Consider the following 25,044-nt stretch of genomic DNA (forward strand, 5'->3'; position numbering starts at 1 on the left):
ATTCAAGAACATGAATTGTAATTCAAAAGGCATTCTCAATTTACTTTTGAACCCAGACATGTAACTTTTGTTCTAAAGCCAGAACACACCATTTCTGCTGTGAAGACAGAATGGTCTAAAACAGAAAGTCAAACTCATCTCTTGTCAGTTGTCAGTTGTAGGGAAAGCTCAGTGATTTCGGTCAAACGTTTAACAGATGCCCATTTAATTAACCCGTGATCCACATTCAATTTAATGAGTGTGAGGTCTGGCTGTTGGCTGAAGGATGCAGTGTTGTAGATGTGTGCACCAAGGCATTTATTTACACATAGAAAGAGTGACTGAGCAAGACAGCAAGAGAGAAAGAGGAAGAATGTTCCTGAGTACAGTTCATTCATGCAGGAATAAAGGCAGGAGGAATGAAGAGTCGACAGATAACACACACACACAAAGTCAAGGCCCTATAATGCTAGTGTTACTGTACTGCTGTATTCTCACTGTTTATGAACAGATTGCCTCTGTTTGGCTCTTAGAGACACTGTTTAATCCCACTAAATTCATCACCATCCAATCTGATAATCTCATTTTATCATGTGTGCGGTGTAATATTTCAGTGTGTGGTTGATAGCCTACAGCTCTGATACACGCAGTTCCACATAATAATATCTTACGTGAGAATAAGCTGTGGATGAATTGGGATGTTTAAGGGTTGTGATCCTCATCAGCTGTTCTCTTTTTCTGTTCTAGTGTGATCTGATGCTAGCTGGGACAGGAACACAGCTTTTCCACTGCAGTTTTTCCGACTGATTTGCATAATCCTACTGCCTACTGTTCCCTTTAGAGAGAGAGAGAAAGAAAAAAGAAACATGTTGCAACATTATTGAGACTGCACTGAGAGATGTTTCTCAAATTAATATTTTGTTTTAACTCAATAAATCTAACTCATTCATTTTCCTGACATTAGTGATGAATCGGTAAAACATTCTGAACAACTCACTGTAATCATCCAAGAACTGACGAGTGAGATTATAATGAAAGCATTGGAAGAAAATATGTTTATGACTTGAATTAGAGTTTAAACATATGAAACAGAGTCGGTAAATAGCATTTTATTAGGTTAAAACATGTTAAACTATTCAGTTAAGAGTTTTAAATGTATTTTAGTATAATGGATTGTGGAAATTAATGTTTTAAAAGCCTTTTAATCAAAAGTTTAATCAAGGAACAAATGAACAAACTGAACTGTGACTTGTGAAATTATAAGAAGTATATCTTGGACACAATTTAGCCAGTAGCTTTGTCTGTTTTTACTCAGCCAATGAAAATAGTTCTAAACAAATGACAGCGGAATTAACAACAGCAGAGCATCACCTAGCAACACACAGTTGAATGAATCAGATTAGTAAATCTGGTGAGTGAATGATTCAATGATTCACTCACCTAGACAGTATCTGTTTCATTCCTGAATGAAGCAGCGTTTTTGAACAAATCGGTTGAATGAATAATTGAGTGATTCATACATAGGCGGTCACTTTTCTTGGCCTGTACACAAAGCTGTCGAGCATGTTATACAGATACAGCCACCATAGCCAATTAGAAACATGTACAGGACACAGGTAATGCATTTGCACACACACAGATACATATCACCTCTAGAAAAGATTCTGTACAGTAGATAAAAGGAATACTGATGGAGCGATAATTCAAACCCTTAAAGGCTTGGTGTATCTGTAGAGGTGTGTGTGTGTGTGTGCGTGTGTGTGTTCGGTAATTCAGTGCCCTGTACACATGAACAACAGATTTCAGTAATGGAGTTTAGATATCAGATCAGCAGAGAACTCTCGCATTTACCCACAGTGTGTTGTGACACTGAGAACAACTGCCGTGATGTGTATCAAATGCAGTTGCTATATACAAATCAAACAGATTTTACTATTTCTGCTGACAACATAACATTTGTTTCTTTTTAAATGCGCAAAAAAGAGATTTTTTTACAGCCTGGCTGCCTCTGAGAGAGAGAGAGAGAGAGAGAGAGAGAGAGAGAGAGAGAGGAAAACAGCCTGGAGTTGTGGGGGTGAAATCTTGGAGCTGATTATGTATGAGTGTTTCTGTGTAGAGAATTACCCTGCCATCATCTCAAGTCGCTGTCATGGGCCTGTATATGTGAAAGTCAGCAGGAAGCAATACTATAACGCATCTCGTCTTTACTCAAGCATGGAAGCCATGGTTACTCAGGCATAGCTTCTGTATAGCTCTGTGACCTTGTACATTGCAACTTCCTTCCTATATGAACACAAAAGAACCGTGAGAGCCAGTTACATTCATACACAGTTTGGTTATGATACAGAAATACAGTATATGGGAGAAAAATGAATTCATACTTCTTAATTTGGGAGGTGTAGCCCTACCTTACAGCTAATACAGCCAATTGCATTTATGGTAGAGGACTAGAAGCTGCACTTTCTTGACTTTCAGTTTTGAAAATAGCTTTTTATAGGCAATCCCAAGAACTGGCTTGTTGCCTTGAAAGAGTTTCTGTATTATCCAGTACAAATTTCTGTATAAATGTACAATCACAACTGAATGTTTAGAGTGAGTTTGATTGAGGTGTGCTATTTGAATGAAATTGTAGATAACTAGTCATCTCATCTGACAAGTTATGGATGTATGACATATGCTTTGTGTGTTTTTTTTTACTCTTGTTCAAGAGAACGAATAGGTTACCTAACGTAACCTCGGTTCTCTCTAGAAGAGGGAACGAGTATTGCGTAAGCTAGCTTACGCTGCGGGAAAGATTCATCTTTGCTGAGAGTTTGAAGCCAAAAAATTATTTCATAATTTGTATCCATTGACAACGCAGTTCCTCTGCGGCAGACCTAGAGCAGGCTAGCTAGCAGCTCATTGGTTCGCTCAGAGAGAACTGCTTAAGCCTATGGGAGAGCGGGGCTGAACCCGCTGCCAATGAGAAGCGCCCGCGCGCTCATTGCATCATGGCCCGCCAGAATGGGCGTGGCTATGGTGTATATAACAGTCTCTCCCAGGCTTATATGTTGATTTATTTCAGCGTGAAGCGAAACGCTAGTAGCGCAAGCACGGCCGGGAACGCAATACTCGTTCCCTCTTCTAGAGAGAACCGAGGTTACGTTAGGTAACCGATTCGTTCTCTTACGAGAGGTTCTCTCGTATTGCGTAAGCTAGCTTACGCTGCGGGAACACCTGGTCAACGCCGTGCGCGCTATGAATCCACTCATGAATCCCAGGGTGATACCGGGGGATTTTTAACGTGGAGTGAATGTAATATGAGGCCGGCAGAGCGGGCACATGAAGTGTATACATAAGCATCTAAGGAGAGCACAAGGGGCGAACCGGTTGTGTGAGGGACTCCCAGTAATGCAGCTTCTTAGGGAGCTGGTCGTTAGACAGCTAGTAATTTTGCCTGCAAGGCGGGAACTTCCAAGTTGTAAAATCTGACAAAAGTGGACGGGGAGGCCCATCCCGCGGCCACACAAATGTCGTGAATGGAAATTCCACAGGACCATGCCCACGATGAGGCCATGCCTCTAGTGGAGTGCGCCCTGATGCCCAGAGGGCATGGCAGGCATTTAGATGCGTAAGCAGAGGCGATAGCGTCCACTATCCATCTAGACAGTGTCTGTTTAGAGGCGGCCAGACCTTTGGCGCGCCCCCCAAACGACACGAAAAGCTGCTCAGCGCGTCTGAACGTGGCAGCGCGCGTAGTGTACAATCTCAGAGCCCGCTCCGGGCAGAGGAGATTGGCGTCGCGCTCACTATCGGATGAAGGCAGAGCCGATAGGGAAATAATCTGAGCCCTGAACGGGGTACCAATCGCCTTCGGGACATAGCCATGCCCAGGTTTGAGAATGACAACAGAATCATTCGGTCCAAACTCAAGACACGCGGCGCTGGATGAGAGCGCGTGAAGATCCCCCACGCGTTTTACTGAGGACAGAGCCGTCAGAAAAACGGTTTTGAGCGAGAGGTATTTTAGGTCCACAGACTCGAGCGGTTCGAACGGGGGTGCTTTCATAGCTTCGAGAACTATAGAAAGATCCCAGATAGGAACCGAAGGGGGGCGCGGAGGGTTCATCCTCTTAGCTCCCCTGAGGAAGCGGATGACTAACTCGTCTTTGCCCAGGGACTGAGCGCGTCGGGGTTCAGAGAACGCCGCGACGGCTGCCACGTAAACCTTGAGAGTGGAGGGGGACCTGCCCTTGTCCAGCATCTCTTGAAGGAAAACAAGCAAAGACGGCACCTCGCATGACCGTGGGTCCAGATGTTTGTCGGTGCACCATCTTGAGAACACAGACCATTTAGACGCATAGAGCCTTCTCGTGGAAGGTGCTCTAGCCTGTATGATAGTGTTTCTTACTCCCTCTGGCAAATCGACGAATAGTCGTTGATCACCCATGCATGTAGCGCCCAGCGCCGTGGATGGGGGTGCCAGATCGTGCCGCGAGCTTGAGAGAGGAGATCTGCTCTGACTGGGATGGGCCACGGGGCTGTCTGTGACAGCTGAGTGAGCTCCGGAACCCAGTTCTGACTCTCCCAACGCGGGGCTATGAGGAGCACCGAGTGGCGTGTGTCCCTGATCCTCTGAATTACCTGTGGTAGCAGAGCGATCGGAGGGAATGCATAGAGCGGGCGGCGAGGCCATTCCTGGGCTAGCGCGTCCTCGCTCCTTGAAAAAAATATTGGGCAGTGAGCGTTCTCTTCTGACGCGAAGAGGTCCACTTCTGCTCTGCCGAATAGCCGCCACAGTATTTGGACCGTTTGTGTGTTCAGGAACCATTCTCCTGAGGAGATGAGGTTCCTGGACAGTATGTCTGGACCGTCGTTCAGATGGCCCGGCACGTGCGTCGCTCTGAGCGAGAGCAGGCGGCTCTGAGACCAAACTAAAATGCGGTGTGTCAGTAGGAAGAGATTCCTGGATCTGACACCGCCCTGACGGTTGAGATAGGAGACCACAGCCATGTTGTCCGAACGGATCAGGACGTGGTGTCCCCGAATGAGCGGCGGGACCGCAAGCATTTCCAGACAGTTTATGTGTAAGGGGCTTTCCTGTGTCGACCAATGGCCAAAGGCCGGTGAGCCCTCGCAGACTGCACCCCAACCCGTGTTGGATGCATCTGTCGAGATGACTTTTCGGCGGGAAAAGGTCCCCATCGTGACGCCCTGCCGAAACCATTCTGCTACTGTCCATGGCTGCAGCGCCGTGAGACATGTCTGCGTAACTCTGATCAGCTGGCGGCCCGTGTTCCACGCGCGGTGGGGTACACGGCTGTTTAACCAAAGCTGAAGCGGGCGCATGTGCAGAAGGCCCAGCTGAAGCACAGCGGAGGCTGAGGCCATGTAACCCAGCATCCTCTGAAAAGTTTTCAGAGGTGTGCGGTAGGGGTGGGAATCTTTTACCATCTCACGATTCAATTCGATTCCGATTCTTGAGGCCACGATTCGATTCAAAATCGATTTTCGATTCAAAAAGATTTTCGATTTAAAACGATTCGATTTTATCCATAATGATTTCTAATCGGGTTTCTGATCATGATCTACTCTCATCTGCTTTGCTATACAGAATGACAAACAGAGACCAGTGTTTCCTCTAGGATTTTTTCCAGCTGTGGTGGCAGGCCCATTTCGCCAGGGGGAGGGGGCGTGGCCCATGAGTGATTGCCATTGGCCACGCCCCCTTACCCCAGGTGTTTAAACCTCCCCTAAGTATTATAACATTATAACATGAAAGGCTCGAATAAGAGCGGCAAAGCGATTATGCGCATCCCGTGTGCAGAATGATGCACTTGAAGCAACGCGAAGTCACAGCGCGCAGCGCTCCGGATTGAAAAGTTCAAAGCACAAAGCGAAGATATTATATCTGTCTATCTATGCTTAATGTATTATATATTTGCAACAGTTTATTGAGCATTTTCTTTTAACAGTTTTAAATTTCAGTTACAGTGCGGATGAAGAACAATTCATAGCGCTCTCCTCCAGTGCTGTAATCTAACAGACACCCGGGAGAAAGGATTATGATTTAGAAAACGCTATAACGCGACGCGCTGTGTGAATGCTGAATGGAGAATGACTGAGGAGAGATGAGTTTCCATTAACTTTAACTAACGACTTAAATATTAATTTTTACCTCACATTATGCTATTGAATGACTTTAGAAGTCTTGGAATATAGTGCGAACACTGCTTTACAATGTTTTTTATGCCTTTAGCTTAACAATTACATAATAGTATGCACATTAATATCGGACCTCACTGAGAAGCTGCAGCCGTGGCGGGATTATTTTAGGTGTGGCGGCCCGCCACGGCAGAATGAATGTAGAAGCATCATATTTAGAAGCATCAAAAGCTCTATAAAAGCATCCATATTTGCTTCCTCTGATTTGCCGCTCACGTTCAAAAACCGGCTGCGTGCATGACGTCCGGACGTCCCGTATAGGCCATAGTTACAAAAATGGAGGCGAACAGCCAGCTGATTTTATTTATTTATTAAATCGATTCTTGGACATTTCAGATCGATTCTGAATCGTTGCAAATGAGAATCTAGATTCTTCTGTGAATCGATTTTTTGTCACACCCCTAGTGTGCGGGTGCCCATCTGAAACGAGGCGGCCAGTCGCTGAACACTGCGCGCGCGCTGTGTAGACAGGCGAGCCGTCATCGTGACCGAGTTCAAATCTATTCCTAGAAAGGAAATCGATTGACTGGGTTGAAGGGAGCTCTTTGTCCAGTTGACAGAGAGGCCCAGCGTTTTCAGATGGTCGAGGAGAACTGCGCGGTGCGACAGAAGCTCCGTCTGTGATTGGGCCAAAATCAGCCAGTCGTCCAGATAATTCAATATGCGCAGCCCCTGGCTCCGCAGGGGGGCGAGCGCCGTATCCATGCACTTCGTGAATTTACGGGGCGCCAGGGATAAGCCGAACGGGAGAACGGCGTATTGATAAACATGACCCTCGAAGGCGAAACGTAAGAATGGCCTGTGACGGGGATTTATCTGGATCTGAAAATAGGCGTCTTTCAGGTCTAGAGAGATGAACCAGTCCCCCTGGCGCACCTGCGCGAGGAGTTTCCTGGTAGTGAGCATCTTGAACGGTCTCTTCATGAGCACTTTGTTCAAAAACCTGAGATCTAAAATCGGTCTGAGGCCGCCGTCTTTCTTGGGAACCAGAAAATAACGGCCGTAAAACCCAGACTCGGTCATAGATGGTGGGACTCTCTCTATGGCGCCCTTTTGCAACAGCGTCGCAATTTCTGAGCGGAGCGGCCAGCGGGCTGACAGTAGATTCGAGCCGAGCGCGCGCACGAGGCGGGCGGCGGCGAAACTGTAGCAGATAGCCGTTCTTTATAATGCTTAGCACCCACGGGGAAATGCCTGGAATGGCTTCCCACGCTTTGGAGCATGCGGCTAGTGGCCGAATGGCTATATCGCCCTGATTGCTGCACATAGCGGGCTGGACACAGTGTGTGGGCGCGCTTTGAATGTGTGTGGCAACGGGATTTGCACTCAGAGAGGAGTCTATGGGCCGTGAAACAGAGCGAGCAGAGAGGGGACACGCGCATGAGCTCGTGGGCGTGTTTATGTTCTCTGATATTAGAGCGGGCTGTGCCCGTTTCATGTGATGGGGCTCTGAGAGAGACACGGGATATGTTATGCTTGTGTGTATGGGTGAACACCTGATTGTGGGCACATTTTCTACACAACTGGCATATTTTTTCTTTTTGAGATTTCTCTGGGTAGCCGTGAAAACGGCTTTTTGTCGCTCGCAAGCGGGCTGGGACACCGGCTTATTTATGGCGGTCAACACTACAGCAGTCGGCGAAACAACGGGGACTGGCAGAGGGCGAAGCTTTGACGGCGGTCCGGCCGCAGCGGGAGAGCACCGTCGTTTTCTTAACTTTGCTAGGCAGACTTCTGATGATCAGGCTTCAGCGTGATCTTGGGTCGCGGGCCCCGTGGGGGCGGCGGTCTGCGGCGGCTGTCAGAGCGAGAGCGAGGGCGGCCGCCCTGTCTGCGCTGGGCTGTTTGAGTCTGCGGAGGGGGGCGCTGTGGTGGAGCTCTGGCAGGAGGCTCGCGAGAGTGGCCTGCGGAAGAGCTAGCGCGGCGGGGCAGAAACAAATTCATGGCCTGAGTGGCTTTCTAGACCTCGGAAAAGCGATCGACGATTCCCGTGACAGCAGATCCAAAAAGGCCCGTCGGGGAGAGGGGCGCGTTGAGAAACGCGGCGCGCTCAGAATCTCCCATGTCGGCGAGCGTGAGCCATAAGTGTCTCTCGGATACACAAAGGCTGGCCATGCATCTCCCCAGAGCTTGTGCGGTGGCTTTAGTGGCGCGAAGGGCGAGGTCCGTAGCACTTCTCAGATCCGTGAGAGCGGGGGAGGGGTTTCTACCGCTCTCGGCCCACTCACGGAGAATATCGCTCTGTAACACTTGGAGGACAGACATAGAATGCAGCGCTGCAGCGGCCTGACCGGCGGCGGCGTAGGCGCGAGCATGAAAGCTCGAGGTCGCTCTGCAAGCTTTCGAAGGAAGCGTGGGGGAAGAGCGCCATCTAGCAGAGGGCGGGCAGAGGTGTGCGGCGACCAAGTCCTCAACGGGCGGCATGGCTGAGTAACCTTTTTCGGCGGCTCCGTCCACCAAGCGCAGCGAGGCGGATATATCGGAGCGGTTTCTAGCCGAGAGCGGGGCATTCCAGGACTTCGTCAGCTCTGTGTGAAGTTCAGGCAGGAATGGGGCGGCCCGGTTGCACGCGGGGGTCGAGCGCCGATGAAAAAAGCTGCCGTCCATCCGGTTCGGGGCCTGCTCGGGTGGAGGAGACCACTCGAGACCGAGGCGTTCGACGGCCTGTGAGAGGAGGCGCATTAGTTCCTCCTCTATCCCGGCGCGGATCCCCGCCGACTCTCTCGTGGATCCGAGAGATGACCATTCCTCACTGTCTGACGCGAGCAGTGAACAGGAATCCTTCTCCTCCGCGGCGTCATCGGAAGCGACAGAGCGGCCACTCGGCGGCAACTGTATGTCCGGCTGGGGCGGGGAGGGAGAGCGGGAAGCGGGAAGCGGCGGTGGCGGCCCGCATGGTTCCGCAGGGGGCTCCGGCGGCCTCTGGGAGCGGCGTTTCTTTTTACGCGGCGAAGAGGGAGGCGGCGCGGGAGCGGATTTTGCCGCCAGAAGTCGTGCCCGCAGGGACGACAACGGCAGGCTCTCACAGAAGTCGCATCCTCCATCCGCGAGGGCGAGTTCTGCGTGCTCGTGTCCCAGGCAGAGAGCACAGATGACATGGCGGTCTCCGTCCTCGAGAGGAGCGCGGCAAGAGCCGCAGGAAAAACGAGACATCTTTAAAAAGACGCTCGGCTCTTTTAGATATAGAGAAAAGAAGAAGGATACGTTCGTCGGATGGCGCTAGCTTGCAGGGCGGCTGAAGGTGGCGAAGACGGCCGGCTTCTTCAGGGTCCGGGAGCTCGCTAGAGTGATGCCTTCTCGACGGCGACGGCTTTTCTCAGGACAGCAGAAGCGTGCAGCTTGCTGAAGATGAAATGAATCAACATATAAGCCTGGGAGAGACTGTTATATACACCATAGCCACGCCCATTCTGGCGGGCCATGATGCAATGAGCGCGCGGGCGCTTCTCATTGGCAGCGGGTTCAGCCCCGCTCTCCCATAGGCTTAAGCAGTTCTCTCTGAGCGAACCAATGAGCTGCTAGCTAGCCTGCTCTAGGTCTGCCGCAGAGGAACTGCGTTGTCAATGGATACAAATTATGAAATAATTTTTTGGCTTCAAACTCTCAGCAAAGATGAATCTTTCCCGCAGCGTAAGCTAGCTTACGCAATACGAGAGAACCTCTCGTAAGAGAACTGCCCCCAGAAATGCTTTTCGCCCCCATCAAATAACAGGATAGTTTAATATATAGTTAAAGTATATAGTTAATTAGTTGTGTCATAAAAATGATGAATAATGAGGATTTGCAATTTTGCATAAATATGTTTGTTGTCTAGAAGCAGAATTGTGCGACAGTGGAAGGAAAATGGATGCACGTGTTTTGAGTCTTTTATTATACACTATAGTTCAAAGGTTATTTTTTAAATATAACAATAGTATAATTTAAATAATATACATATACTTTTATTCTACAAGGATGTATTAAATCAAAAGTGACAGTAAAGACATTTAAATTGGTACAAAAGTTTCAATTTTAAATAAATGCTTTTTTTAAATTCCCATTCATCAAAGAATCCTAAGAAAATGTATCATGGATTCCTTAAAAATATTAAGCAGTACAACTTGTTTCAACATTGATTATAAGTTATGTTTTCTGAGCACCAAATCGGCATATTAGAATAACAATATTTCACAAATCACAATATTACTGTTTTTACTGTATATTTGATCAAACAAATGCATCCTCATTGACCGTAAGAGACTTCTTTCAAAATCATAAAAAAAATCTTGCTGACTCCAATTTTTTTTTTTTTTTTACAGTTTTTCCTCAATCACTTCGGCACAATTCTCAAATGAGACTTTTTTTCTCAAAACAATAAGTTCAGATCTCTGAACAATTAGTTTGAATTTCTTACTGATTTAGGCAAATTGCATGTGTTTTGGCACATGTGTGCAAAAGAATAAGTATAATTGTCTACAAATGACTAAATGCACATGACTTGTTGGTCAAAACTGATGAGTTGATTCTCAGTGCAATTGTCAAACTCTTCACAACTTGGTATTTGGTACTTGGTATTTACTCACAATATTGATTTGATTTAGTTAATAGAAGTTAATTGATAAATACAATTTATTTAATTTATGACATTAGTTTTGAAAGCATCCTCACTTTACAGCATTTTTACACAAGTGCCTAAAACCTTTCACAGTCCTGCAGGTCAGTTTCTTCAAGCGTCTTGGAGACGTTGCCGCAGTTCTTTTGGATTTAGTCTGTCTAAGTTTTTTCTGTTTCTTCGTATAATCCCAGACAGACTCGATGATGGTGAGATCAAATCTCTTTGTGGATCATACCGGCTCTTGTCACTCCTTGTCCATACAAAAATATCACTGGATTATTACAATTAATGGCAAAAGGAATGTTTGGAAATGTAAATTAATATTTCCTACTGACACACTACAGCAAAAGATACAAATGACTGTCTTAAAACCATTTTTGGGGGTGTGAAAAAACTAATGTGCCTAAGACTTTTGCACAGTACTTTATCTATATATATTATTGACACAATAACTAGGTTTTGAAGCATGAATGAAATGTTTTGAGTGAGTTACTACGTTTTGCAGACACACAATGGTTCTGATGTTCCAGCAAACAGTTGTGACAATTGCACTTGCAGTTTAGAGAATGTTAAGACTGTTTCGAAAAATGTGCCAAAGCGATTGAGAAAAGCTACTAATAAGGCCTATCAACTTCTCTCAAATTTTGAGAAAATACCGAGAATAGGGGTGTTGTGTCTATACTAGCAAGTTGCAACCTCATCTACACCTTTTGTTTCAAAACTGAGCCAAAGCAGTTAGAGAAACAGGGCAAACCCAAATGAGATGCAGTGTTATAGCTCAACACCCCTGTCATTTTTGTTTCCAGAGCGCTGACTGTGGAGTGGAAGCCAGCATGTGACTGTTTGATGTTAATCCAGAATGTTTCTGATGTTATGTAACTGTTGTCTTCCTGTGGCTTATCCTGCGCCTCTCTTTATATCTTTCTGTAGTTGGTCAGCGGGGGCTCTGTAGTGAATGCCGAGGCAGTATGGGACCATGTGACCATGGCTGACCGGGAGCTGGCCTTCAAGGCAGGTGATGTCATCAAGGTTTTGGATGCCTCGAATAAGGACTGGTGGTGGGGTCAAATCGACGAGGAGGAGGGCTGGTTTCCTGCCAGCTTCGTCAGGGTGAGTTTTAACACTTTTTTGTGATTTTTAACACTTTCCTGTCTGACATATAGCTGTCTGATGCCCACCTGTCTAACAAATACCTGTCTAATACACACCTGCTGAACCACATCTGTTTAACCCAGCTGTTTTCATATCCAATACTGTTTCTAACTGAATAGCAGTCAGATAAAGCTGTTTAAAAGAGATGCAACATTCAGGCCTGTTCGAGAAATGAACAATAGAATAAATCTGCATATATTTAGTTGACACATTTTCAGAAGAGGTCGCATTCTTCCCTTTAACCTCCATCTTGAACCCAAACTCTTGTTTGTGTTGCTGTTGTTGTTTCTCTAAGGTGGAGTCCCACCCCCCTCAAACCAAACAGCTTTTTTATATCAACCCTGTCGCTGCATCACGCCTCACAAACGCCACGGCTAAGGTGCGTTTTTTCAAAACCACTGCTTACCGTTTGACCGTTGAATGCATCCCATCGCTTACTGCTCACATGCTGTCGCTGTGTTCCAACGTTTTGTTTCCGCCACAGTCGCTGCGCCTCGCTTCCATGGCAACTTATCTTCATGCCGATGACAGTCTGGGTCTGTCAGAAAATACTGAAATAGGAAAAAGATTTGTTAATGTAATGCTCACTCAATTATAGGGATGGGAATTGATAAGATTTTATCAATATCAATGCCACTAACGATTCTGCTTATCGATCCAATTCTTTAACGATTCTCTTATCGATTCCTGATAGCACTGTGAGGGAAAAAGTAGTCTTTTTCGGGGGAAAAAACAAGTTGTTTTATTTGTTTTAAAGCTTACACTTGACTAAGCAAACTGTACTTTTTATGTAATAAATGGAACCTTATTGTAAAGTGTTACCGATTAGTTATACACCGATTAAACGCCCCGTGAGTTCAGTGTTGGAAAGATCATTTGTTTTAACCATTCATTAAAACGAATCGGTTCAAATGAGTAATTAGTTCGCGAATTGGACGTGTCATTATCGGACGTGTGCTCGTTGTGTGATTATCCCGGCAGTTGGGACATCCCACAAGATGTGTGTCATCACAGAAAACATTTCATCACTGGATCGTTTTTTTCGTTTATTTGAAGTGTGATTATGTCAGCTGAATGTGCGGAACACTTTTCAGAGAAGATAAGGCAACGTATTTTAGCACAATTCACACCCAGCGGCAATTCAGGAAAAACAAATCTCCGAATGCTCCACAAAAAACTTTAGTCTCCCTACCTTACCATCGTGTCGTTTATTTTGATTAATATGTGCGAGGGAGAGAGGAAGACAGCGCTTAGTTTTGAGACGGTGAAGCCTACTTTCGCCTTGCTCCGAAGAGAGAGAGTGCGTGCGCGCGACCGGGGCTCTCTCGCTCTCTCTCTCTCTCTCTCTCTCTCTCTCTCTGCTCGATCAGTTTAACATGCGCCCTGTCACAAGCGCAGCGGTTCATCTACATTACCAGAGAGAGACAATTTTACTCACTGATCAAATAAGACTTTGCAGGACAAAGATTAGCTTTGGACGCGGTGCTATGGTGCTTGATAAAGGACAAAAGGGACAGAGCAGGAGCATCGATAAGAGGACTCGTTAACGTCGAGGGCATACAATATCGATGGATCGTAAAATTTAGAACCGGTTCTCGAGTGGAACCGGTTTTCGATTCCCATCCCTACTCAATTATAACATTAAACGATGACAACTATCAACATTTCCATCTTTTCTGACAGTATTTGGTGACATCTTGTTTATTTCTATTTTACTGTGACTTGAACAGATGTTGGTCTTAATTTGAGCCTCTCAGGTCCTGTTTACACCTCGTATTAAGATGCGTTTTGGTCAATCGGATCACAAGAGGACGACGCTAAATACAGGTGTAAACGGGGTCTAAAACGTTTTGAGCTTGTCCACTTTCGACCACTTCCAGAGTCATGTGGTCGAATGCGTTCGAACAGCCAAAAAGACCGCCTACTGACCTAATGCGTAAACATTATGGGAAGCGCTAGCCAGACGGGATTTAATCTTTGTCAGCTGAAGACCCAAGTTTGGTTTGAAGACGAAAAACATACCAAGCACAATGTTCTCTCACCATTCCTGATTTCTAAGACACACTCACAGCGCTCGGCGTTGTCAAACTAAAGCTGCTGCTCTCCGTATGTTTTTCCATCGTCTCCGGGAATGTTCATATGAAAATTGCGTGAGTTTATTTCATCTATTAGATCAAATGATCTGAAAAAGGCTATACATTTACCCATAGACCATGCCCTCGAAGAAATCACGACAGAAGTGGTCAAAAGTGGACAAGAGACGGATTAAAGCACTAAGTGTAAACGGGAATGTGTCTCCCTCGTCTACTTGTGATCCGAATCCGATCGACCAAAATGCATCTTAATACCAGGTGTAAACAGGACCTTAGACTGTTAAAGATCTGTTTAATCACATTTGTATACATAAAGAGAGCTAGAGAGAAGGAAAACTCAAAAATAGATTTTCAAACAGAAGTTTAAACAATAAACCCTCAATCACAACACCAATTATATAAGCCCTTCAGCTATTCTTTCAGCATCTCTTCTCCACCTCCAACCAGTGCTTTAAGTGTGTCAGGGGTTTTACACTGCACCGACAGGCGCTGACCAATGGCAGAAGACTGTTGCTGTTGGTCGGTGTTTGTTTTCGCCGAATGTCTGAGAAGTGACGTAGTGTAATCTGGTGTTGTCCGCGTTTGTCGGCGTCTATCAGTGTAGTGTCAATTGGCCTTTAGTGGGGTCCCAGTTTAAACACCAACTTTTCTCTCTCCATAGTGAGCCAAGCTTATGCATGAACCCTTCCAACCTTTTGTAGAAAAGCCTGTTGTCACTGAAGACTCAAAAAAGAGTGTTAGTTTGTCAGTGATACTATAAAACCCAGATCTAATATCATGAGCAAAATGTATTGAAATGTTATGAATAAAACTAAAGAAGGCGTTATGAACATGCTGCACAGTAAAAATGAAATATTAATGGTGTGCTAGCACAGTCACATGCTTGATAATATGCATATACATGCAGATTCGCCGCTAGCTATCCGGGGGGTGATGTCCTTGCCCATAACTAAAGATTAACCCTCTATTGCGGGAAATTCCCTCTGAGAAACAAATCCATTCTCTTCACATTGCAAGCACAGATGCCAATAAAATGAACATGAATGCAATTTCTTCCATTGCATTTTCATGAATTAACTTAAATTACCTATAAAGCTTATATATGAGTATATGTTATCTTTTAAATCTACATTTCATATTATAAATGATTACATATTATGCAGATTAAATACACTATCATTCAAAAGTCTGGGTTCAGTAAGATTTATTTTTTTAACATTGATTATAATAAAAATTGTTCCTACAAGGACAGGATATTATGTTCATTTGTTAACGTGCACATTATACTAACGTTTATTTACCTATTTATATTTTTATATATTTATTATTATTATTATTATTACTATTATTGTTATATTAATATGTTTATGTATGTTTAATTATTTCGGCGGAAAGGGCTATTGTGGGGGAAAAAATTATATGAAGCTTTTTGTTAATGCTTTGGAAACGTTTACAAATAAATATTATTATTATTATTATTATTATTTTAACAATAAGAAATGATTCTATAGAACCAAATCAGCATATTAAAATTATTTCTGAAGGATCATGTGACTGAAGACTGGAGTAATGATGCTGAAAATTAAGCTTTGCATCGGAGGAATAAATTACATTTTACAATATATTCAAATTTATAACATTATTTCACAATATTACTGTTTTTACTTGATCAAATAAATATAGCTTTGGTGAGTATAAGAGACTTCTTTCAAAAACATTTAAAAAATCGACCAACTAACCCCAAACCTTTGAACAGTACATCATGTATATTTATGTTAAATATATTTACATTGATTTGTAGTTATTAATTTAGATTTAATATATTTATACATTTTATATAACAACATTTAGGAGCCAGCTGTATTAGATTTTGTTTTTAGAATTGTGACATCAGCCAGTTTCTTTATAATGCGAAATTGTTACCTCCAGGCAACATACCTAACAAGCACCCTCAAAATATTATCTTTTAAAAATTGTTCTTAATTTTAACAGTAATAATTGTAATGCCATTTTATGCAAGTCAGGTTTTATTTTTTACATTCTTTCATAATGCATGCAATAGAGTGTTTAAAACCGCTATCATATTGTTGATGAAGCATCTGGATTGTAAGTCCACTGCAGTTGTGGCCATAAGCTCAAACTTTTTGCTTGTGTGTGATCTATTGGTTTGCTTTGAGAAATCCCAAGCTTAGTACTGAAATATGAAGATAAACCCTTTTAGTGAGGATCATAGGTGAAGGGATAAAAGGAGGTGTAGGATAGAGATGTGCTTATGAGAGAGGAGTGTGTTCGTAAAGGTGGAGCGTTCTTTAATGGGACTTTTATGTAACTTGGTCGTAACTTTGGCTACATACATAGAGCTTCCTAAGTGCATTTCTCAGTTCCCCCTTTACTTTCTCTCTTTCCTCTCTTTTCTAACAGTCATCTATCCCCCCTTCCTCCCCAAAAACACACTTATGCAGATGGCAGGTTGTGTAAGCCACTCTCGGGCATGACAGGTGTGAGAAAATCTCTTCGCTGTACAGAGAATATCACCTGTGTCTACACAGACAGATACATATTAAATACACACACACACACACACACACACACACACACACACACACACACACACACACACACACACACACACACACACACACACACACACACACACACACACACACACACACACACACACACACACACACACACACACACACACACACACACACACACACTATATCAATCTGTACAGCATGTCTTTATTCTGACCCTTTGGGCATCTCTTATGCAACACTGAGAAAGGACAAGGAGAAATAGACAGGAAGAGAATGAGTGTGAGAGAGATAGATGGAGTAGAGTCTGAAAGCATTATGTCAACCAGTTGGTGGCGCTGGCCTGCAGGTTTGGCGTCTATCTCCTGCTGAGACCTGAAGCTCTCGTGTCATCAGAAATCATTGCTCACTGTTTATTCACAGTCCACACGCACAACACAAACTGTGCCTGCATATGAGAATCGGCAGCGTACAGTGGAGCTGAAAGTTACATATATAAAAACAAACACATCTCAAATCTGAGGAACGCATTTAAAAAAAGAAATCCTAAAATAATTACTGTTTGCAGTCAGTTGTGGCAATTCTTTTTTCTTTTCTTTTGAACAGTCCGACATGTAAGCTTATTGCTCAATCAATACCATGAATTGTTGGCAGGACTTACCCATTTGTTGCTAGTAGCACAAAACCTACACACTTCACCTTTAAAGGGAGTATATGTAAGAATTTTCATGTATTAATCGCTTTTGTATTGCCAATGTTTGAACAGCTTGTAAAAAAACGTAAAAAACGAGACTTCCCCGACTTCCTAGGTTGTCAATAATAGCCTGTAGACTGATTTTATATGTGGAGGACTTTTGCCGGGAAAATCCAAAGGATGAGACATTTACGCGCGCACCTGAGAACCTGAAGAAAAGGGATTAATTCAAACTATAGCCTTACATAACCAGATGAATATCATCTATCATAATAATAATAATCAAACTATCATAACAGTGTAATTTTAATTACCACATCTGTCGGCAAGATGCTGGTGAATCGCAGAGCTGGTGCAAATATCCAGATCGCTATGATTGGATACTTTCTTAACCGCTGTCATTTTTGTTGTGTGTTCTAAGCGAAGAACGAAAAAGAACTTCACTGTGATTATATCAGAGCCTTGAATCACGTTCAGTCTCTTGTACGTTACGTGTACACGAGAATGCATGCACGAGCAATAAGTTGCTGGCTGCAGTTCACTTAATGGCCACCGGTGTTGCTAATAACAAAAGTTTCTGAATTCTACATATCAATTTCAACGGCTATTCGTCAGTTTAAGGAAGTGATGTCTTTGTTCCTTGGACGGTTCCGGTTAGTTGTTGAGCGCATTCAAAACATCGGCGGGAGGCGCTTGATGCACTGTCGGATTGCGATCATTTATTTAATTTAATCCATTACAAATATCAAAACTAAAATTAGGTCCATGTTGCTCCCTCTGGCCAGAAACTAACCTACTTTAGAAAATGAAAGTGTTTAGATTCATGAAAAACGATGTGATGCCTGGATTGCAGCAATGAAGCGAGAAGGCTGGATACCAACTAGCAACTGTATGATATACAGCACACATTTTGATTCTGGTAAGTAAATGACTTCATTCCAACATGCACTGATGCATGTTGACAGTAGATGACAGAAGTATTTGTTTTGTGCATTAACGAGAGTAAATAATTTCATAAATAATAATTGTTTTTCTACTTTTCTTTAGGAAATCAGATCACCATGCAATTCCAGACTACAAAATGGGTTTAAATGATGTTTTTCATGCTTGTTCAATGAACCATAAACAATTATTGCACGTGCACCTGTGGAACAATCCTTACAGGGGTCATCGGATTCAAAATTCACTTTTAAGTGGTGTTTGCATATAAATGTATCTTTGCAGTGTATGGACACAACCACCATACAATGAAAAAAATCCATTCACTTCTTTTTAATCCTCAAAAAGTCTAAACACTCTCAATAATCAAGCCGTTTGGATTTTTTTTGAGCAATATGATGTCATATTGCTCATGCTCCGCCCACGACCACTGACGGACTGTCCCGTATTAGCATGTTTCCTCCCTCCACCATTTGTATAGTGGCCCTGTCCCAAATGGCACACTCCGGACTTGTGGACTTCCTCAGAGTCCACACTTCGGTGATGTCATGTAGTGCAGACCTATAGGGCCCTTAGCGCGAGTCCGCGAGGGCGCATTGAGAGGTATTTTTGGGACAGACTCGATCGTCACGCCGGAAACAGGAAGACGGTCTGATTGTTGTTATGGACAGGAGCTACAGGTTCGGGGAAAAATGCTGCCTATTGTTGTTGTGTTTACATATGACTCAGTAAAGCCCTGACATTGTGTTCTATTTATTTAATGAATCATAATGCGATCGTATTATTCAGCTCGCTATTATTAGCCTATGTTTGAGACATCAACCACTGGTCGATGATCATAATGTTTGTATAAACTTGTCATAAATACCGTAATGATAACTGCACTTAAATATTTTCTTCTCAGCCATGTTAACAATTGTCCGTGAGCGAAATCTCCTCCCATCCGTTGTCTGATTGGCCTATCGCAAGGATTCCTGGGTAGTTAAAGTGCGTGGAGCCTGCATCTATGCGGGCTTCGCGGAAGACCGCTTCAAGGGTACAAAGGGGGCGCTGCTGAGCACACTTCAGAGCGTTAAAATGCCAAATGGGACGGCCGACGGACTCATAGACTCGGCGAGCACGCGCAATTTAAGTCCACGAGACCGAAAGTCCGCATTAAGTGCGCCATTTGGGACAGGGCCTATGTCTGCCAAGGCAGCACTTTATGTGTCTTGTGTGACACCCCCTATGGACGAGAGGGGTGGGGTGAGCAGTTGCTCATTATCATTTAAAGAGACATGCACCGAAACGGGTCGCTGAATATGTGAGCGCGATATGTGAACGGCCCCTTGGCAAGCTGCCACCAATCAGGCCACGAGCTACTGGTAGCTCGCGAGCGACGTGTTGGAGAGAGACCCTGCTCTAAAACAATGTGAGAATAATCATTTTGAGCTTGTAATATGTGTCCAACAGGTTCATAAGAAGGTTTGCTTTGATTTGTGCAGTCAGTAATTTGAGACACTATACATGTGTAGAAAGAATTCAATAAGACGGGCAGACATGACTGCAAATATTTGTATTTCAAAAGCAATAATTGTTTTTCTAAGTATAATAAAAGGAAATGTGCCTTCCAAAAAAAACATTCAATATCATTAATGTGTTGTATAAAGAAAATAATAAGGACATAAGCAAATATAAATATCACAAATATGTGTTATAGACAAAGAAAGTTTGTAAAAATGAACTTCAACTGTCAGAAGGACAGCTCATGAAGAACCAATCATGTACAGAAAGGAATGTTCAAATTCAGAGGAACAGTTCAGAGGAAACGTTAATAATAAATATTGAGAAGATTGGATCAGTTGTGCTCCTTTTTTGGAATACTTGAATACTATTTTTTTGTGGAATACTTGATGCGGCCCAGCCTGACCCAGACTCTACCTCCAGCGGCCCCCAGTTAAGTTGAGTTTGAGACCCCTGCTCTAAAGAGACCTTTCTACTGACTCGGAAAAACACCAGGAGAAAGATGCCCAGAGTCTCGGATCCTGCATAAACGTGCCATATTCCTGCTGCAGGGGGGCATGAGGACTACAGATGTGAACAGAGCAATAAACTGCAATGTCCATAATGTAAGACGCTTAAGACAGTGCAACAGGGAGACAGGAAGGACAGCTGATCATCCTTGCAGCGCCAAACCTCGTGTAACCATATGTCCCCCCAGATGTGTTCAAGAACTTGAGGATGAGATGCAATATAGCATTTAAAGCAGCTGGTGGCCACACTAGATACTATCTGCTACTTTTAATATTGACCCACACTTTGTTCAGGGACTCATTCCATTTCTGTTCGTCAAATGTCTGAAATTCGTTCAGTTTATGTCTCAGTTGAATCTTTTTATGTCCATACAAATATTTACGCGTGTTAAGAAATTTGCTGGAAATAAAAGCAGTAGAAAGTTTGAGGATGTTTCTTTTTTTGCTGAGTGTGTGTGTGTGTGTGTGTATATATATATATGTATTTATATATATATATATTTGTTTGTGTGTGTGTTGAAGTTCATATATGTATGTAACTGTATACTTGAAAACCATATAGGACCATTTTGCATATGTTGTCATTTGTCAGGTTTCTGCAAATGTTTCCCTTACCTTCAAGGACCTAAAATTACTATACAGTGTAATTTATTTTGCAATGTTGCAATATATTTAGTAGCGGCACAGCAAACAGAAACCACAGAATCCAATTTGAGCTTGTGGTAGCTCACAAATGAAGCCTATTTGCTTTGCTATGTTTTGACCAGTTGCTAATTGTGAACTTATCTCAGATATTTTAAATGAAGTTCTGAATGTAGGTTTGTGTCTCGGAAGGAGCCTAATCATTCAGTCTTGTCAATCATCATTATGAGCGTATATAAGCAGCAGTCATTGCACCGTCCCAGCGGCAATTCCTCCGGCATCCCTCCACCTCCCCATCTTCTCCTCTATTTCTCTCATTCTTCCTCTACATAGTACTGTTATAGGTGAGTTGAGCTCGGAGCTCGAGCCGAGCCTCAGGTTCGAGCCTCCGTCAAGGACATCAACATTATAGCCTATATATATATATATACATAGATGCCTCATTAGTGGCTGTTTCTATGGACCGCTATATTATATGTAAGCCGTCTGCCATATTGGAATGGTCAAAGATGGTCCTTGAACACTCGAGAGCAAGTTGACTGCGTCTACAACCGTAGTTAGACGCATATATGAATATCTATATCTACAATAGACTGCAATAGCAGATGATTTGCTTAACTAACATAATACAAGAAGACGAAGGCATCAGCTAATACGACATTAAAAAGTTACCATACTATAAAAACCTGTAATATTGAGTTAATTCATGAAAACACAAATCAACACATTATTACCTGTGAAAGGTTATCACATGTCTGGAATTTAAATCTTGGCAGATTCACAACCGGAAGCCACGCAATGTTGTGGCATCATTGATTTTTACTGTGAGTGACAGCACACTGACCGTTCCAAAATGTCTGGAGAGGTGTGGCATATATATCTATGGACAGCAAGCCAAGTTTGTTTAGCATTAACTATTAAGACTGGATGGGCAGGCGAACTTGTGAATAGTACATCTGAGAAGGATTAGTGAATAAAATAATTGGAATACCCAAGTAAAAGAGATTGGTGAATGTTGTATTAATATCACCTGCAAGGGTTTGTTTTTTGGTGTAAGATGCTGACACCTTTTACACAGTATCTTGTTTCTCTTCACTGTTCAGTGAGGTTGAGTCATGAAGCATAAAATGAGACGTCACTTTTCATTAGAGGACAGGAGAGAAGAACAGACAACCCCCTCCCCCCACCACCAAAAAAGAAAAAAACAGATTGCTCTGGGAGGAGAGGGTGAGAGAGAAAGTGAGAGAGGCTAAAATAGATTGGACGACACTGAGAGGAAGGAAAGAGAAGATGGAAGTTTGTATGTTTGCGTATTTGTGGGCAGGTGTGTGTGTGTGTGTGCAACATCTGCGTCATCAGTGTTCTTCTGATTCCTCTATTTTTTTAAACACACAGCCGTAGCAACACACACACACACACACACACACACGAGTTGTGTACCCGGGCAGCAGGATCCCTTAACTAAGCCTTTCGCTTGATGAGAATGAGGACAGACAACTAGCAAGGCTAAGCACTGGAAAGTTGCGCTGAGGCAGAGATTTCTAGGTATAAGAGTATAATTTGAGATTTTAATGAGATCTTAATCCGAGATACATCCTTCAAGAGATTAGACATCATATCCGTGACTTTGTGTAGAAACAGAGTGTGTGAGAGAAAGAGGGAGTTATGCAGGACATGGTTTCAGGCTGAATAGAATCTGTGACAGGCTTGTGTATTTATGAAAATCTATTTTTAATTTTGTCTTCTTTTTTCCCCCAGTGTTTGGGACTCCAGATCAGGTCATCAGTATGCGTTTGTGTATGTGTGGGTCAGATTTTGCTTTTGTGCAATCCAAATGTCCCTACAAGGATAACAAAACCTGAAATCAATTACACTGTGGGGACCAACCAGTTTCCACAAGGAATATGGCTTAAAGGCACAGTTCACCCAAAATGAACATTTGTTTCAAACCTCTATGCTGTATTTTTCTGTAAAAACACTGTAAAAACTTTCTTTAGAAATGTCCGATTGGTTCTTTTGAGTTGAATCGGTTGATCTGGTTCACAAAACAGGTCTGTATGATTCACTCACAAATTGGAAAATGTAAATGTCAGTCTGTTTGTCACACAAGCTATTGTACAGTATGACTTCAGAAGACTTGGATTAAAGTCATATGCTAATTTTATGATACTTTTATGGTGCATTTGTGACGTGCTTTTTGAAGCTTGAACACTCCAGCCAGCATTCATTGTAAATGCAAGGAAAAAAGAGAATAATACTTCCTTCAAAACTTCTCCTTTAGTGATCCACAAAAGAAAGAAAGTCATACAGGTTTGGAACTACTTCAGAGTGAGTAAATGATAACCAAATTTTCATTTTTGTGAGATGTATTTCTTTAATAAAGGGACTAAAATAATGTCTTAAAGATACAGTCAGCAATTATATTTGATTAGGCTACTGATATGACTGGAGTCGTCTTCTTGTGAGTGTACATGATTTTACATATTGTTCAAAAGTTCAATGAGTAAATGATAACAGAATTTTCATTTTCGAGTTGTCCTTGTCCCTTTAAACACCTTATGTAGAACTAGAACATAGAAATATTACTAGATCGGAATAAAAATGTGGGCATATTCATGGGTTTTCATTGTGTGTGTGTGAGAAGAGAGTTTGTGTGTATCCGCGCATGTGTGTCCACATCAGTTGGCTCACCTGGGAAAGCAAATGATAAGTTACATAATCAGGGCAAATAAAATTACATCAGATTCTCTCAAACACACACACACACACACACACACACACCATGCGCACACACACACACACACACACACACACACACACACACACACACACACACACACACACACACACACACACACACACACACACACCATGCTCCTAACTGCGCATCTGTATTGCCCTCCTTCTCTTTTCATCTCCTGCCTTGTGTGTGTGTATCTTGGCAGCAGTGTAAAAGTTCCACATGCAGATTAATTTATGTCCTGGTGAAAACAGATTTTGTAAAGTGTTTACTGCAATGCCTCTAATGTGGTAAAATGTAGTTTGGACTGGTGCCACCAGAGGGCGCAATCTGACTCTTTGTTTCATGTCAATGTAACTTTAACCCCTGAAGCTTTTAAAGCAACATCTAGACACTTTAATGACCCTATGAAAGCAATCATGCAGACTGTTAACTCTGGATGCTCTGAGCCGAATGCTAATCGAATGTGAGCACAATTATCATGATTAGTTTAATTGATGATAACAGGACTTGAAGATCAAGTCATGTCTGTCTTAATGTGTGTGTGTGTGTGTTCTAGTTATGGGTAAATCAGGAGGAAAACACAGCGGTCGAGGCTGCCGAAAGCTCCAGCGAGGTGCAGAACGGCCACGCGGAGGCCAGTCCGAACCCCAGCACCGACTGCCTGTGTCTGGGCCAGCCCACCCAGAACCGGGACCAGATGAGGGCCAATGTCATCAATGAGATCATGAGCACAGAACGACATTACATCAAACACCTGAAGGACATCTGTGAGGTAACAATCTTTGGCTGTCTCCAGATGTGTCTCCTAAATTTCCTGAGGGGAAATATACATAAACACAATTGAGATAAAAAATTTAAACACAGGAAAAGTATACAATTATAAATTTTACGCGGATATCATGGCTCAGATAATTTGCCTGTGAGAATCTAATGAGACATCATAAGAAATGTTTATTGAGCACCAAATAATCATATTAGAATGATTTCTGAAGGATCATGTGACAGACGACTGGAGTAATGATGCTAAAAATTCAGCTTTGCCATCACAGAAATAAATTATGTTTAAATGTATTAAATAAAACAGTCATTTTGAATTGTAATGATATTTGACAATATTACTGTTTTACAGTATTTGTGATTAAATACCAAGAATAAGAGACTTTTGAACAGTAGTGTTAGTGTAAATCTGTGTATGTGTTTCTGTTTCAGGGGTATCTCCGTCAGTGTAAAAAGAGGAGAGACATGTTTAACGACGATCAGCTGAAAGTGATATTTGGAAATATCGAAGACATTTACAGATTCCAGTTAAGCTTTGTCAGAGACCTGGAGAAACAGTTTAACACGGAAGAACCTCATCTCAGTGAGATCGGACCCTGCTTTTTGGAACACGTCTGTATTCCAACATAGAAAATCACTGACATATACATAATGGGTCAAGGGGAAAACTGATTTCTT

The 25,044-nt window shown here is 43.0% G+C and overlaps 1 protein-coding gene across 2 annotated transcripts in view; it reads left to right on the forward strand.

Annotated features, from left to right (window-relative positions):
• arhgef9a (Cdc42 guanine nucleotide exchange factor (GEF) 9a) overlaps nucleotides 1–25,044 on the forward strand; it is a 38,413-nt gene that overhangs the window by 4,584 nt on the left and 8,785 nt on the right. The window contains exons 2-5 of one of the 2 annotated variants that reach the window (XM_056260090.1): nucleotides 11,708–11,887; nucleotides 12,225–12,308; nucleotides 24,146–24,361; nucleotides 24,799–24,978. In XM_056260090.1, the coding sequence (XP_056116065.1) occupies nucleotides 11,708–11,887; nucleotides 12,225–12,308; nucleotides 24,146–24,361; nucleotides 24,799–24,978 (660 nt within the window). The remainder of the gene's footprint in view (nucleotides 1–11,707; nucleotides 11,888–12,224; nucleotides 12,309–24,145; nucleotides 24,362–24,798; nucleotides 24,979–25,044) is intronic. The other variant, XM_056260091.1, reaches the window with a different exon arrangement.

The sequence above is a fragment of the Rhinichthys klamathensis genome, unplaced genomic scaffold (assembly GCF_029890125.1).
Source record: "Rhinichthys klamathensis goyatoka isolate OS25496 unplaced genomic scaffold, OSU_Roscu_1.1 h1tg000172l_1, whole genome shotgun sequence".
Lineage (NCBI taxonomy): Eukaryota > Metazoa > Chordata > Actinopteri > Cypriniformes > Leuciscidae > Rhinichthys > Rhinichthys klamathensis.